Source organism: Hippoglossus stenolepis, chromosome 12, assembly GCF_022539355.2.
Source record: "Hippoglossus stenolepis isolate QCI-W04-F060 chromosome 12, HSTE1.2, whole genome shotgun sequence".
Taxonomy (NCBI): domain Eukaryota; kingdom Metazoa; phylum Chordata; class Actinopteri; order Pleuronectiformes; family Pleuronectidae; genus Hippoglossus; species Hippoglossus stenolepis.
In genome coordinates this window covers 8,794,928-8,811,171 of record NC_061494.1, presented here as the reverse complement: position 1 = coordinate 8,811,171, position 16,244 = coordinate 8,794,928, and the positions used below count along the sequence as shown (strand labels likewise).

The 16,244-nt window shown below is 40.3% G+C and overlaps 2 protein-coding genes and 1 pseudogene across 2 annotated transcripts; 1 reads left to right on the top strand and 2 right to left on the bottom strand.

Moving 5' to 3' along the window:
* Positions 1 to 171: 171 nt before the first annotated feature.
* Positions 172 to 3,763, top strand: mkks (MKKS centrosomal shuttling protein). The gene is made up of 4 exons (XM_035171767.2): positions 172 to 1,334; positions 2,064 to 2,245; positions 2,567 to 2,677; positions 2,782 to 3,763. The coding sequence occupies exons 1-4, from the start codon at positions 350 to 352 to the stop codon at positions 3,208 to 3,210; spliced, it is 1,707 nt and encodes a 568-aa protein (XP_035027658.2). The 5' UTR covers positions 172 to 349; the 3' UTR covers positions 3,211 to 3,763.
* Positions 3,764 to 3,906: 143 nt separating this feature from the next.
* LOC118119142 lies at positions 3,907 to 7,823 on the bottom strand (annotated as a pseudogene).
* Positions 7,824 to 8,359: 536 nt separating this feature from the next.
* Positions 8,360 to 15,849, bottom strand: memo1 (mediator of cell motility 1). The gene is made up of 10 exons (XM_035172621.2): positions 15,599 to 15,849; positions 15,387 to 15,484; positions 13,966 to 14,047; positions 13,811 to 13,879; positions 13,531 to 13,643; positions 12,685 to 12,796; positions 12,024 to 12,166; positions 11,784 to 11,860; positions 11,167 to 11,271; positions 8,360 to 10,890 (listed from the first exon to the last, which is right to left on the bottom strand). The coding sequence occupies exons 2-10, from the start codon at positions 15,445 to 15,447 to the stop codon at positions 10,759 to 10,761; spliced, it is 894 nt and encodes a 297-aa protein (XP_035028512.1). The 5' UTR covers positions 15,448 to 15,484; positions 15,599 to 15,849; the 3' UTR covers positions 8,360 to 10,758.
* Between the last annotated feature and the right edge of the window lie 395 nt (positions 15,850 to 16,244).

Genomic DNA, 16,244 nt, shown 5'->3' with positions numbered 1-16,244 from the left:
ATCGAAATGAAATGCTTCCATGCTGTATTGAGGTACAGCCTTTACAAAACAATGACCATTATTGTTTGAAATAAAAAGTAATTCGGGGAGTTTTAATATATGAAATAAAGTATGTCTGCAAAAAATGGTGTCGCTTTGATCAGGCAATGCTATGAGTCCTAAATGAGAGTCTTGACAAGCAGATGCGCGTAAGATGGAAGATCTGAAGGTAGTCTTTTTTAAGTCCAACTTCACAACCCAGTCTAAAACCACACCGTTGTGTTTAAGTAACGCTACATTCTGTGTTTAGTGTTTTAAAAGCGGCTTTAAATGTCCAAAGTGTGGACCTGAGACTTTGCTTCGTGAGGTGATGTCCCGACTTGTCAAGAAATGTCCGTCTCTGTGTGTGGACCTGCCGCTGGACAACACTGACGTTTGTAACAAGCTTCGTTTACTGAGGCAGCTCCTGGCGTCTTGTTATGGTCCGACTGGTAAACTGAAACTAGTTCACAACAACATCGGAGGACACGTTGTCACCACCTCGACCTCATCAGTTCTCCTCGCAGCCATTTCATCCTCACAGCCTCTTGTGAGCCTCATAACAACCTCCATCCTCAACCACGTGTCCCGGTTCAGTGACTGCGGTTTGTTCGCTGCCACTCTGTGTTTGGATCTCATCGAACAAGCAAAGCAAAGTGGCCTCAGAGGAAACGTGTGTATCAGGCTGAACAGGCACTTCCTGGGTGTGTGCGTCAGTTACCTGCAGAGAGGGGACTGCTGCTGTAAAGTGAAGCTCGACTTCTGCAGCAGCCACAACCTGATCGCATTAGCTCGCAGTGTTATCTCCAGCAAACCAGCATGTATGCTCACAGGGCAAGAGACGCTTCACATCAGCAAGCTGGCCGTGCAGGCTTTTCTACTGACTCTTCCCTGTGACAAACCAGGCACAGTCTCTCTGGGCCAGACAGTGACCATCTCTGTTGAGGGCCACTCTGTGCTCAACTCTGCAGTGTTTCCAGGTTTGCTGGTGGATGTCACTGGTGTCCTATGCATCGACAAGTCAGAGAACCTGAGTTCCCATCCACTGCGCACGTTGTTGTTCAGTGCATCCCTTGCTGGAGACATTCCTGAACTCGGAGATGGGATCATCGAAGTGTCCTCGGGTGTAGACACAGACGCACAGATCTTGGATCAACTCCTGGATCTTGGCAAGCAGGCGGTTGAAGATGACGTCAAGCTCTTTGTCTGTCAGAAGGTCATCCACCCAGTCCTACAGCAATACCTGAGGAGTCAAGGTGTTATTGTGATCGAGAGATTGGGAATCACTCACATGGAACCGTTCATTCTCCTTACAGGTAGACTTGAAGTACAGGCATGGGCCTGTTGGCAGATTTATCACTGCAGATCTGTGTTATACAGACACTTTCCCACAGAAATGTTTCAATGCCATCGAATGTCATTAAGTAATATGATCTTGTAGTAATATATCTGATGCAGTATTATAGTACAGTGCAATAAATTGTGTTTTACCCAATGTATATGTGATGCACAGTACACATGTTATGTTACTGTAAAATATGTCTCTTACCAATTAAGGGGAATTATTGTATTAGGAACGCTGGAACGTGTGTTATATAAACTCAGTCGAGCGCATAGCTCTGCCAAGGACCAACTGTCAAGCGGCAACAATTTTCACACACTCAAATCTAAAACGTAACTCTCAACTTCCCTCAATGTTCCTCATTTTTTTCATCAAGTTCCATGAATTATTCACTGGCAAAATGGTGAAAAACTTCCCATCTCACAATGTTATATATATAGAACATGGGGGGAAAATCCTGGATTCGCCCCCTGAATAGGATCCTACCGCATCCTTTCACCAAGTTCTGTGGTAGTCTGTTCAGTTCTTTTTGTGTGATCCTGCGAACAATCAAACCAACCATCCAACAAACAAACAAACAGGGGTGCAAACGTAACCTCCTTGGTGGAGGTAATAATCTATCGTCCACATAGAACATAGTCTGTACTCGTAATTACTTTGCTCTGTATCTGAGATCCTGTTTAATATCTACTCTAACCAAAAGGTGCTCATCCTGTGGCCACATTGCACACCGCACTTCCAGCCAAGGCCTACGGGAAGGTGAGGGATCTCAGTATAAGGCAGTTTGGATCCAAGACTATGCTGCATTTACTCGGCCCCGGGGAGTCGGCAATCTGCACGATGGTCCTCTGCCACAGGAACGAGACCATGCTAAGCGAGCTGAAGGTAAGATAAAGTGAGGAGTGTTCAGTTCATAACATCAGATGCATCTTCCTTCCACTATAGTACAATCTCCACTGTGCAATCAATAATACAGCATATGGCCCCATAAAACACAATTTGTAAAGAGTTTCTCGGGGGAAGGGATTCGCTTTTTTCTCAGGTACTTTTGATAAAAGCATCCATCGTTTGGCACAAAGTAATTTAAAACTTATTTTAAAAGGCATTCAATTTGTCTGCAGACACAGACATCAGCTTGAAATATCAATTAATGGGGGCAAATGTGAGTGATGAACTGACATCTTAATGTCTGTGCATCTGTTGTAGGTGGTGTGCCAGAAGACAGAACATGTGTTGAGGCTCACCCTCAGGGAGCCATATGCCTTATTTGGAGGTGGGTGCACTGAGACCCACTTGGCTGCTTACGTCAGACACGAGGTGAGATCCAGAGTATCGAGGAATATACCGGCCGAGTCGTATTGTTTTCACTTATTTTTACAGCGATCACATAAAAATTTACTATGTTATTTTTTTCATCTCAGAGCACAAACGGAGTAACGGAGTCTGCAGCAGCATTAGGGTGCTCACAGTCACAGTACATTCTCGGCATGGACAGATTCTGCAGCTCTCTGGAGTCTGTGGCCAAATCACTGGAACACAATGGTGGGAATTCTTTAATAGATCTGACTCATGCTCACCACTGGACCCTGCCTGCAGATGTGATGAACAGATGTGTAGAGGATAGCTTGGGCTTCTGTGGCTGTGGACTGGTGGAAGGAAGCTCAAGTAAGAAGTGGACTTACCTAAACACTAAATATGCTGAGTTCTCCCCTGCGGCCCTCACTACAGATTCTCCTGTGCAGCCACGTGTGCTGGACTCCTTCACGGCTAAACTCAACGCGTTGCAAGTGGCTGTAGAAACTGCTAATCTCGCACTAGATGTGAGATACATAATTAAAGATGTGAACTAGTAGAATAAGTATTTTTGTCTCGTGCTAGATTCTAGTTTGTGAAGATGAAAGTGAAGAATTAATGTTTTTACTGTTTTTACAGTTACTGGGAATTTTCTTAATTTCCTTTATTCTGTTATTCTGTTTATTCCTCTATGCTAAGTCATTGACTTAACTTCCAGCCTGTTACACTTCAATGACTTAAAATCCTCTTTAAATGAAGATTAAGTTAAGTGCGATAAAGTTTAAAAATTTAATGAATCAAAATAATTTGGCTTCTATGGAACAATTTACCAAACCATCCCTTATGTAAATCAGCACGTCTCAGCTGTAGTTACCATTGGTGAGCACTGGGAGACGCTGCAACCAATGCTGCCACATATTTTGTTGCCAACACAACACCAAAAAGCACCACCAGCCTTTTCTGAAGGTTTTCTCCCCCCATACATTTTTTAAGTATTACCAGTCTCAACCTGCTGGTGAAATAAAGTCACCACCTGACAGGTATGAAAATACAAAGACAAACCCTCAGGCAATCAAACGTATTTGTATAAAATAAACTTTTATATCTTTACACAAAGTCTCAGTTTTTTCCTGCAGGTTTCTTCTGTAGCAGTTTGTATAAAAAGACTTGGACGATTAATTTGTTCTAATTGTTATGTACAATAATATACACAAATGTCTTCAAGCTAAATTTTAAATGAGTGGGTTCCTGTGCTATTTGCTCAAGATGAATGGAATTAAAGCCTTTCGTGACTAAGGATAGTCTTTGAATTTCTCCCAGTAAAACCTGTGAAAGTGGAGAAGATAACTATCACTCATAAATGGCACGTGGTAATGTAGGTAGGTGTTGGTGTACATAGAGTGCTTAGCTTTTTGGAAACGTTGCAGGCACCTGTGATGGTTATAGGCTCTTAGTCCGATGAAACCCAGGGTAAACACAGCGAATGAGAGAGCTGGAAGGGACCAGGTGACCACAGCAAAGCCAAACCACTCCACCATCTCTCCTAGTTAGCAGCTGACACATATTCAAACAGACCTCCTGCAGGAGAGTGAATAAAACCACAGGTCACTATGAGAACTGACATTAGTTAGCTCAAATGTAATCTCTGTTTCTTACCTGTTGGAATCTTATAAATAACTTCTCCTGGTTTCCTCAGTTTTCATAGAATATAGTCACTGTGTATATTGATGGCCATTCCAACTTAAAAAAAAACTACTGAACCTAGTAAAAACATGTATTTGTACATGGCTAAATTTTCAGTGTCATAATGTCACATGAAGCACATAAATAGGCAGAAACAATCCCATAGGCCTTTAACACTATGCAACAGTTTTACATTACAATAGCAGCTTTAAAATTAGTCTGATGGTACACTGACTGTAATAGAGAGAATAGTGCAGCTTCCATTCCCATTCCTCACCCTCAATGTCTGTTCTTTCTCTATGTAACTTTGGTGAGCAGACTGATGGTTGCAGCTTATGACCAGAGTCAGGCCCAGCTAATTCAATTTAGCAATGCCCGACTGTAGATGAGTTTAAAAAGACATCAAATTCATTAAAAATAAGCATTTTTCTCCAATATTCGGTGAAGAAACTCAAAGAAATGTCAAGAATTCTGAACAGAGTTTTATGTATTTAATACAGTTGCTGCTGTTCTGGTTCAGGAAGACGGGGGATTCATGGGTAATATGAACCATTCAGCTCCGATCAACAGTTTGATAGGAATTGTTTTTTTTCTACATGAAAACCACTTAAAGTTTGGATAATCCTGGAAAAGCTTACAAGAGCAGGCTTCAATTTGAAAATATGCACCAGATACATCCCATACCCTCCCATCGGCCCAAAACACACGAACACACAACTACTGGAATCTGACTTTTCTGTGACTCACTCTCTAACTTCTGGTAATCATCTCTGCTTCATAATATATGTCTCTCCGGCTTGTGAAGACTCTGGTCATGTGTAGTGGGAGCATGGGCAAGAAATGCCAACCAATTGCTTCATTTGTTTTTTTTATCAAAGGCTATCGGGATATGAAGATGATGATTTTACCACATAAGAGAAAAAGTGTTTCAGAAACAAATCACCAACCCTACTTTTGATCGCTCACATGAATTACCATGTGTGGCTGCAGAGGGCGCTGATACTCAGTAAAACTTACATAGTGCTGCTTTAAGTTTTCAAAATAAAACGTTGAGCAAAGAACAAGTGCTGCTCCTACCAGTTTTACAGCGATAGTCAGCTGACCAGCCATCATCAAACTGGGCACAGTGCAGCAGGTAGTGTCCCTGCAGGAACCCACTCAGAGAGCAGAAGAGACCTGCTGCCACCATCACTCCCAGTGGGAGAGGCTTTCCTCTGGTCAGTAGGGAATACACAAATGTCCTGTGACTGGTGAGGAAGTGGTCGATGCAGTAGGTGGAAAAAGAGTTTGTGTTGCTCTTTATCCATGCTGGTAAATTACATGCAAATAACATGTGCCTCAACCACATGGACGAATTCTGGAATATATTATTTCATATTTAACAAGAAAGTGATGTCATTAAGCCTTCAGATTATAACAAGATATATTATTTTCAAAGCTCCTTTTCCTCAGTTGACATAGTCACTATAGGAACACTGACAAAATGATAACAGATGGTTATAACAATAATATTTTGTTATTTCCTCTCAAGAAATAGAAAATGATGGCTGTACTCATTAATGTAATACATAAAGAACATGGGTTTGAACTAAAAAAACACAGTTTGTGTCATGCACTATGACACTATTATGAACTAAATATGGAGGGAAATCATCTTTAGTGAATGCTGGATCCATGATGAATAGATTAATTCATTGAGTACTCACACGGCACAATAGCCTGCAGGTTCATACATTTGAGACAAATATAACAAAACCATAATTGGGAAAAAAATGTATGATGGTAAAAGACAATACAATACAAAAAGTTTGTAAATATGTTAAAAACTACAAACTGTGTCAAACCAGTGAAACAAGTAACATAATTGCTTATATTTTGAATGAATATATTTAAAGTACATTACCACACTACTTTTCACATACACATCAAACAGACCCAAACCAAGGCTTATGTCTGTTTTTACCTTTGAAAATAATGCATGCAAAAGGTCCCAAGCAGCAGGTGCTTCCCCGTCATGGAGGCTCTTTGCGAGGTACAAGCAATAACAGTAGTGGGATGAGGAGAGCCGGTATCTCCCGGAGGAACCAGGCCACTCTGGCTGAGACCGTCCTCGCTGAAGAGGAGGGTACCATGGCGGCCATAGTCGGTTTGCGTCTTCCTGTGATGGACCACGTGCCACGGTCCTATCAGGATGATCCCACAGCTCAGGCTGCCAAGTTCCCTTAGCAGTGCATGTCGCAGGTCTGTTTCTCAGGGTCAGAGAGTGTTGCAGTGATTTTTTCTGCTCATAAACTCGTCTTAGGCATTTGTATAAAGTTAAATAGATCTTAAAAAGCCTCCCTGACTCCTCCCAAATCAAAGAGAAAGGTGCGTCAGCCTGCTGAAACACAAGACTGCTCCCTTTTTCACAGCATGGGCAAACATTTCTAAAGGTTATCATTATCCTTCCCGCCTTGGAATGCAAGCATTGATGTCAAATTGCTTTACGTCACAAAGCTTCAATAACAGTGGAGTAAATTTAATGGAATGTTATAATCACTATAACATCAGGGGCTATAGCTGTTTGGGTCTTGTTTACAGACACACAGAGACATTTGTGCCAATGTCAAATCGGGTGGCTCAGTATATGAATAAATCTGCAAAGTGTCGGGAGGACTGCTGAAACTTGTCCAGTCCGAACAGAGCAGGTGGAAGGCACTTGAAAAGGAGGAATGACAAAAATCACCATAACTTATGAAGTTACAATGAAGTCATCAAAGTCCAGATACAGATACAAATGCTGATTTCATTATTACCTAATTTGGTTCAATCAACTAGATGTGAACACACTTCATAGTGTTTAGTACAGCATTGGATTTTTTTTTTTAATTCCCTTGATTGTGGTTTGAAATGTGTCATTAGTGTACAATAGTGAAATAAACGTGATCATTAACATTACATCAGGCCACCTCAGTATACACAGGACCACAAATCAAATAAGCCTGTGACTATAGTTCCTCCTGATCCGACCATTTGCCTAAATGACTCATTGAAAACATTACACAGCAACTGAATATTGATGAACAATAAAACCTGGCTTGACAGGAGTTTCTGTTATAATCTAAGGATTATCACACAATGATATTCTTTATTTTATGAGATGTAGACTAGTACTGGGTTTAAAATGTTTAATAAAACATATTAGGTCGGCTGGATATTTCTGGTCATCTTCAGCTTGTATGAAGCCTCCTACCTCCAACTGATGCTGCTAGTGTGGCAGCAGCATGTGTGTTTATTGAATACAATGTGTGTTTATGCCTCATACACGTTGAAAATAAAGTCAATGAAATGTTTAGAGTTTGTGTTGATTCAACTTGTTTCCGATATTTAGCTAAACCCCAAGACGAAATAACAGAAACACCTCTCAGTAAAATACAATACAATTGAAAAGCACTGCAAAGCCACATCCTCCAAAATGACCACAGTTTGAATCAACACTTCTCTTGAAACATAATGATCTTCATGAAGGGAGTATTTCTTGCAGGACTGTTGTATTATCATTTAGCTTGATGCACTCAATAAACTAACTAGCATCTATTTTATATATATATATATATATATATATATATATATATATATATATATATATATAATAAATAATAAATAAATAAATATATATTATTTATAATTATACTTACAATCCAAGTTACAGTAACCATGTGTTCTTTGTGTTTTCTAATTTTCCTCCAGCCACACAGCTCCCTCTGCTGGTGACATTTCTAATCGTCGCCACAGTAAATTGATTAAATGGATAAACGTCGTAGATATTTATTATAGCCAGGATCATTTTACCAGTTAGAACAGTGTATGCAGCACTGGGTTGATAATGGCACAGTTCCCAACCAGACTAATCTCACTCACTATGATAGAACTGTTGCAGCGCTGAAATCTACTGCAACAGTGAATTATAAAAGTACATGTATGAACCAAGTCAGCATTTTGTGTGATTGCAGATACTTGAAGAAGCAGACACCAGAGCAGACGTGCTTTTCAGTACATTTTACTTTTTTATGTTTTGTAACATGAATCCTTGGCCTCATCTGAAGAGCCTGTAGGGATGCTTTGTCAGTGGAACCTGAGATCGGAACAGCTCCATTTAGGGAGCAGTTAAGTAGTATTTTAGGTTTGTGACGTGTAACTTCCCATTCTCTAAGCAAGAGAAAAATAATACAAAAAAAAAAAACATTTCTAAAATACAAACAAAGATCCATAAACAGAAAAAAGAACAGTGTTGAGGTTTAGCCTTTTGTCTCTTTCTACAGGAATGAGGTGAGGGTGGAGAAAACAGAACAGAACCGCTCCCTGCTGGAGAAAGGAGATTACAGTTGGGGCCATTTTTGACCAACAAGATTAGAGGGAGATGTAACACACTCCTTGAGAGCTGGGTGGGATGGAGACTTTGTTGGGCACTGGGCAAGGGGGAGGGTACATGTGGGAAAAATAAAAACTGAAAGTACACATCCTAAAATAAGACTAAAAGTGAGAATACACTTCTTATGTATATGTGCAACTGTGATAAAAAGGCACAATAACAGTGTGTTATGCTTTACTAGTTTCCCCTTAAATTATCATCAGAGGTCAATTGAGTGTGGGGCTTCGTTTTTTCAGTCTGTGCTCACTTGCTTCAGCCAGATATTGTAGCGTAATGATTGTGGTGCCGAGAGCGGGAGACGAATGTTCGGGGACTGAATCATTTCAATGGGAATCAGTCAGCAGCAAAGGTCAGAGATAAGTGATGTTCAGATCTCAGATGAAAAGGACAGCAGTCATTGTGTGCCGCCTGACGTACTGTCCCTGAAAGCCTGCCACTATGAATCATCAGGTTCACTGCATTCAGGTTGTTTGTATGCAGTTTGAGAGTCTTTCAAGCAGCAGGATTACACTGCAAATAACTTTTCTTTTTCATAACTGGGATCCTTTTGCTTGACGTTACATAACGCAAAAAAATATATTCATGTTTTTAACAGATTTACACCTGTCAATAATAGAGCATGGAGCCACATTTCCCTGTTTTAAATTGTTAAACCTTGAATCATGACTTTGTGCTGATCTTAAACCTCCATCTATCACTTCTTCTAGCTACTCTCATTAATTAAGGAGTAACAAAAAATGGGAACAAACCATTGAGGATGAAGACTGAAATCTTCACAATAACATTTGGCATTTGGATATAAAAACATTCATAAAAAGAAATGTCTATCACTACCTCGTGGACAGAATTAGTAAACTGCTAAAACAAAAGCTGTGCTGCTCTATCAGTTCTGAGCGTGCAACAAAAGACATTTTTTTATACTTTTGTAAAAACAAAAATTAAGATTGAGTCTACTATGAAGACAATTCAATAACAACAGAGATTCAAGGTGGCAGTGTAAACAAAGACTAGTGGTGTCAGTGTTGGGATTCATTTACACAGTATCCAGCTCCGATGACATTTCTGCGGCACCCACAGCTGCAGTCTGGCCCAAGCAAACCATATCTATGATGCTACACATGTATAATTGGAATCTGGGAGCAGCATTGCACACGCACTAATTTAACAGGCAAACCATGTCGTTGGTTTTTAACTGACAAGACTCCTTTTGTTTAAATCTACACACTACTTGAGTAAATACCATCACATCTAATAATACTACCAAAAAAGGGAGAAAAAAAAAAAGGAATAGAATATGAATAAAAGATAATATTTAATAAAACTACTATGAGAGTAATAATGTTTTTGGTATTGTACAGGGGTTAGTGAACTCTGTTGGGTGCAGCCCTTTGTTAGCAACTACAATATAATGCGACGGTAGAAATAGCCTATGACACTTTTTTAAATTTAAGTCGCATGTAGCTTAAAGCAGTCATGTCACAACACTCACTTCATTTTCATCTGGCAACATTACAGTATTCTATATTAAGATCTGCAGTTATATTTTCATTCCTTTTTTCGGAGGCAATAACATGAGCACAGATTGCCAAGAGTCCAAATGTAAAGATTGCATCACAACTCAAATCCATCGTTTGTAAGGAAAAACTGAAATGGACAACTGAGGTCCTTCCAAAAACCCAAATAAGATTTGTCCCTCCTGGCGGTTCCCCCCCGAGCCAAATTAATATGCATTCCTCACATCTCCTCACACCATTTGCTCCAACATAATCTCAAAACTGCTCTTCAAGATAAATGTATCAACCAAAAGCTCTGAGACACACTTCAAACTGAGAGGAGGGTGGAGAAGAGCGGGAGACAGAGAAAGAAGACTGTATTGGCTTTGAGTGTCTAGGTCCTTCCTGCAAATAGTGGGCGCAATTGGGGGTGGGGTGAGAGGGAGGGTGTCTGGGTTATGGCGATAGATAGTAAGGACAGGGTGGCGGCGTTGCACTGGTCCCTGTGAAAGTTGCCCTCAATGAACGACGAGTGCCCCGGCAGCGTAACTCACGGAGCTGTCGTCCCAGTTCCTGCACTCGCTTGACTGGGCGTAGTTCAGGAAAGATAAGTTCATTTCTAAACCATTCTTCCTAAGTTCAGCCACCGCCTGCAAAACAGAAACATCCACTTTGTCACGGATTCACACCAGGCAACACGCCATGTGTGCTCACACACATTACGACAGAGTGTCTAGAAATACATTCCTAAAGTACCATTTTTCTTTAAATGACAAATAAGAGGCTGCTTTTGTCACTGGCTGAAATCAAGGATATTAAGAATTCTGGGTGCAAATCTTCTGCCATTAACAGAATACAGGGTTAATCAATCATTACCATGTTAAATACTGATGCACCTGGTGAGTCTCTTTTTCTGTGGTACCTACATTTAGCAGCACTCCAATTGGGTGACGCCCACAGATGGTGTTGCGGTACTTCTTCAAGTAGTTGGTGAAAGACACAGGATCCAACTGCTCTATAATGCCCATTCCCTTCACAAGCAGAGGAAAAAGTGGAACAAAAGTCATTAAACTTAAATGCACATTTTTATGACTCTCCTAAAAGTACACACCATTCATTTTAATAAGTCGGGTTTTTTTTTTTAAATCAAAGTTGATAAAAACAATATATATATATACTTTTTTTTCCTGTGCCATAATATTTAGATACAAGGGACACTTGCTTCTCATGTTTCAAATATTTTGTTGTCTCCGAACAAGCTTTCTTAATGATCTTATAATAACAGTACTTCCTGTATGCCTAATGTTCAACAAAGTCTTATCTAACCATATTTTCTGTGCCCTTCTGTATTTTAAACTTCCTGCAACATGATTTATGCATTGAGGTACATTGAAGTATGAAGAATTCAAACTTCCTGTGGTAACAATAATATCTAGTTAGTATGCATTTCATTAGCATACATGTGGCAGAAGATAAACAAAAACTTTTGTTTACATATATTATTACACAAGTGACCTCACGTTTAAATTAAATATGTGTTTACCATTTTATCAAGATGCTCAATAGACCTGTGGATCTCCCCTTGAGATTCATCATAGTATAGGTAGCGGAACCGTTGACCTTTAAAGCAGAAATGGACATCAGGACAAAGCTGGACACTAATATGTCATATTTATGACATACAGGGCTGAATGAGCCTGAGATCATGACCTATACTTTTGTTTGACAGAATAATCTCAGAGAATGAGCATTATTTCCATTGATTATATTTGTCAGTACCTACCCCAGTGGCAGAAGTCGGAGGAGATGATGAAAAGGTTGGAAGGGTCTGCCAGATACTTGCTGAGCAGCTTCCCATATTCCTGTTCCTTGGATTCACTCAGGGCGCCCACAAGCACAGGGACAATGCTAAACTCGTCCTTGTGGCTGCAACATCAGATTATTACATTAACAACTTGAGCACAATAACTGCACCTTGCTGTCAAAATTGTGTGCAATGTTCAGCAATGGAAATAAAATCTGCAAGAATACAGTTAGAGCATGCATCAGTAAAAAATGATGTGAAGAGTACAACCTGCTGCGTGATTAATAATAAGTAATAATGTTTCTCTACAGGTTTTAGGTAAACTTGTATGTTGCTCGGTTCACTTCATTCTACCTGATCCCTGCTTTTCTGAACAAAGAAAATGTCACTAACTTCTGCCAACCTAACAGAAGGATTACTTTCTATGTGTCCCTACATCAATGTTATTCTAGTTCACAACATAGAGAGGCGGAAAAAAAATAAAGACAGAAATAAAATAAAAACTACTGTACTGCATTCTTGCTTATTCAATAATAGTTCATAGCTTTAGTAAAAGTTTCATTCTGTGAGACATTCCACTCTGTAAGCGTATATTGTGTCAATTATTTAGTTCAGTGAATGCCACTCCTATATGCATTACCTCTCCATGGCTTTAGCAGTGTAAGGCAAGTGCATTTCAATACTGTGCTCATCTTCATCTGTCTGCAAACTGATCCGTTCAAACAACCCAGTTTTCCAGAGGTCAGCGTAAACTGTGAAAACAGAGGTGAGTTTCAATTTAATTTGTGCTAGTTCAAGGCCATGACAACTAATTAAATCATTTTTGGAGATCCATTAAATTAGTGCCGAGCGAACCTCATTGTTGACAAAGCGTTGGGGAAGTGTCTGGTCCCCGGAGGATAATTAAAAGGGTATCACCTCCCAAGACTGTTTGAGGTCTTGGACCTCTATTCGGGCTAGATTATGAAGACAGGGTCAAACATAGCTCTAATATGATAATAATAATAATAATATTATTAATAATAATAACTATATTTATATTGCACTTTTCTTAACAATGTTAAAACCACAAGATTAAGAACACGACAAAGCAGTTCATTGAAAGGACACTGGCCAGATAAGAGATAAAGCAGTATAGAAAATAAATAATAAAAATACATAAAAACTGTATAAATTAATGCAAATCAAACATTCCCAAAAGCTATCAAAAATAATAAAGTTTTGAGATCTGAGAGAAGCTAGAGAGGTAGTGTGTCTAAGTTTAGTGTGCAGAGAGTTCCAAAGTGACGGGCCTCTATTGGCTCTGGTTGTATTTTTTACCTGCCATGATCAAAAATGCCTAAAAATCATTTAAAAACCTAAACTCAATACAATTCAATACAACTGTGGTTACGTTGCTCTGTCACATTACTGTTGAAATACCTTTCAAAATAATTGACCAGTTAGCAACAAACAACGACATGCGAATAGCGAAAATAGTGCATACCCTTCCGGTCGATTCTCATGTCATAAAGAGGAGTTCTATAGATGTCTGCAGGTGTCAGGGCACAGCGGGAGAGGGCCACATGGTGTGAAGGTCCCAGGATGAAGACCCTACGACTGAGGGGCAACAAAAACTTAATCTCACTCTGTTCAGAAATGCCACGAACTACCTGAACTAACATGTGATCATTCTTTGGGAGGGAGGGGGTGTAAAATATGAAACAGTCATGTAAAGCCCTTTCTCCAAAAAGATTAAATAGAAAACTGAAATGTGAATAACTTACGTAACAGAGGGATCAACCTGCTTGTAGGCATGTGCCGCACAAGCACCACAGTACGTGTATCCAGCATGGCTGCAAACAAAAACATGTCAAATTACAACGAGATGCCATCACAGACACCACGCAACATTTTCTTTCAGTTGTCAAAAGGTGCTTACGGCGCTATGATGGCCCTAGCAGGTCTAATGGTGGACTGGGCTTGGGACAGCCAGCCCTCGAGTTGTGCATTCAGCTGAGATCCTGAAAAGGTAGAATGAAAAAAATAAATAAAGGAAATATAACTTTTCTTCAAATCACTTGGTTATTAAAGAGAAGTCACCAACTTATACTATACTATACTATACTATACTATACTATTCTCTCTCTCTCTCTCTCTCTCTCTCTCTCTCTCTCTCAGCAAGACTGACAATGACACTGAGCCAGATGAAAAACAGAATTGTCTGATCAACACAGATAAGACTGGACACACACACCAAAAAATGGATCAAGATATATTTTGGTATGAACATCTCACTGTAACAATCACCACAAGAGATTCGAAAACCTCCTTTACTAAAGTGGTTGACTGTGCGGGAACACACTGTCCTGTTTCCCTGTGCACACTACAAGAGTTCATATTTACCGGTGTGTATTGGTGCTAACGTCACATGAACATCTATGGAATGTATGTAAATGATATTCATAATTAAATCTGCTGGAAAAACAAGCAATCGATTTTTTTTTTAAATGAGCAAGAACATCGGGATCAGGGGGGGGATTAGCTCAGCCTTTAGTTAAGCTTATGGACATATCGGATGTGTCGTTATTAATATAAACATTGCTGGTGTGTTTGACTGGCGTGTGTGTTCTGTAAAGCTGTTATGAAAAATGCAGTAAGCTAATCTTTACGGGATAAACAGGGAGGCTCGCATGGTTTAACTAGCGGCTAGCAGGGGAAATGGGGGAAGGGGTGCAACATGAACCTTTAATTTTCTGCACTGCCCTAAACAGGCCTTTGATACATGGCAGGGAATAGTTCTTCATTTAGTCGATGTCATGAGGCCAATGTTATACCTGCAGCTTCGGTTAACACCGTTACTGGCCATTTCTTTTTGGAAATATCTTGTCTAGCCAGACAGTAGCTAGGCCAGGAAGTTCTGCAGAATTAGCCAAGTTAGCTATTGATGAGCTGACAGGCTCGAGAACTTATCGAAGATAAAACGCCTTGCAGCAGATGTCCGTTTGTTTGGAAACATCTCAATCGACCACCCGAGGAGGAAGTGCTGAATTCGCTCAAAGCAGCCATGCGACAAAGAGACAACAGAAGATCAAGCATTCGATGGCAGCTACATGTTAGCTAGCCGACCTTTTTTTTTTATTTTTTTTTTTTTTAAATCAGCTGGATTAGCGATAAAACCCCAAACGTTAGCAACAACGGTCTGCGATGGCAACCCATGATTTCGACAGTGCTATATAGTCTCATGACATTGACGGTCACACACAGAAAAAACAGACAAACCAAAATCACCACACCGCCGTGAGAAAAACAACAACACCCAGCTAGCACACAGCATGCTAACGGTGCTGTGTTGACAGTTACCCGAAGCAGAGTACCAGGTCCCCGCATGAGATGCTTCTCTGCACACCGCTCGGTTGGACATCTTGGATCCCAAGCCGCCTATCTTGGTCTGCGTAACTCTTGTCAAGCGGAAAAAAAACAAATAAATTGCCAAATGCCGATGTTAGCTAGTCCAGAAGAAGAAACAAACGGCTGCTAGCTCGCTTGGCTGTAAAGACAAAGGGCAGTCAGACCGGAGAGACAGCTGGGCTAGCAGGCTAACAAGCTCCGTCAGCTGGTCGCCGTGTTGTTGCCGGTTATTGAGTTAGCAGCTAACTGTCACTGGGATCGAAGAGCCCGGTGAAATGTCAAATTCCTAAAGACACAAACTACAATGTATTTTTAATGAGCTGACAGCAAACAGCAGGGAAGCGTGAAGTCGAAGAGCTGTCACAGCCTGGATATGTGAGAGGGTCACTGGGTTTCCGGTGGAGCAGGTGAGAGGCGTCTCCGACAATCACAGTCACATCAGAGCACTCTGATTGGCTGCTGGATTAAAGAAAACATAGAGTGATTGGAGGAGAGATCCAGGGGGCGTGACCGATGCTGGGACAATAGTTGTGTTATTAAAGGACAGTGACAACAGTGGAGTTCACCTCAGGGATCGAACATTATGTAGTGATCTGGTGAATGGAAGGTCAATGTACACATAGACCTGAAGATACCATGACCTGGATGACTGACCCTAAATCCTAACCTTCACAGATAACTGGTGTTTTACCAATAATTAAAGAAGATAACAAATAAATGATTAGACAATTGAATGCATTCACAGATTTGCACAAAAGAAAAAAGTCTTTAGAAATAAAATAGCTCTGCTCCCAGTAGAACTACACGCAT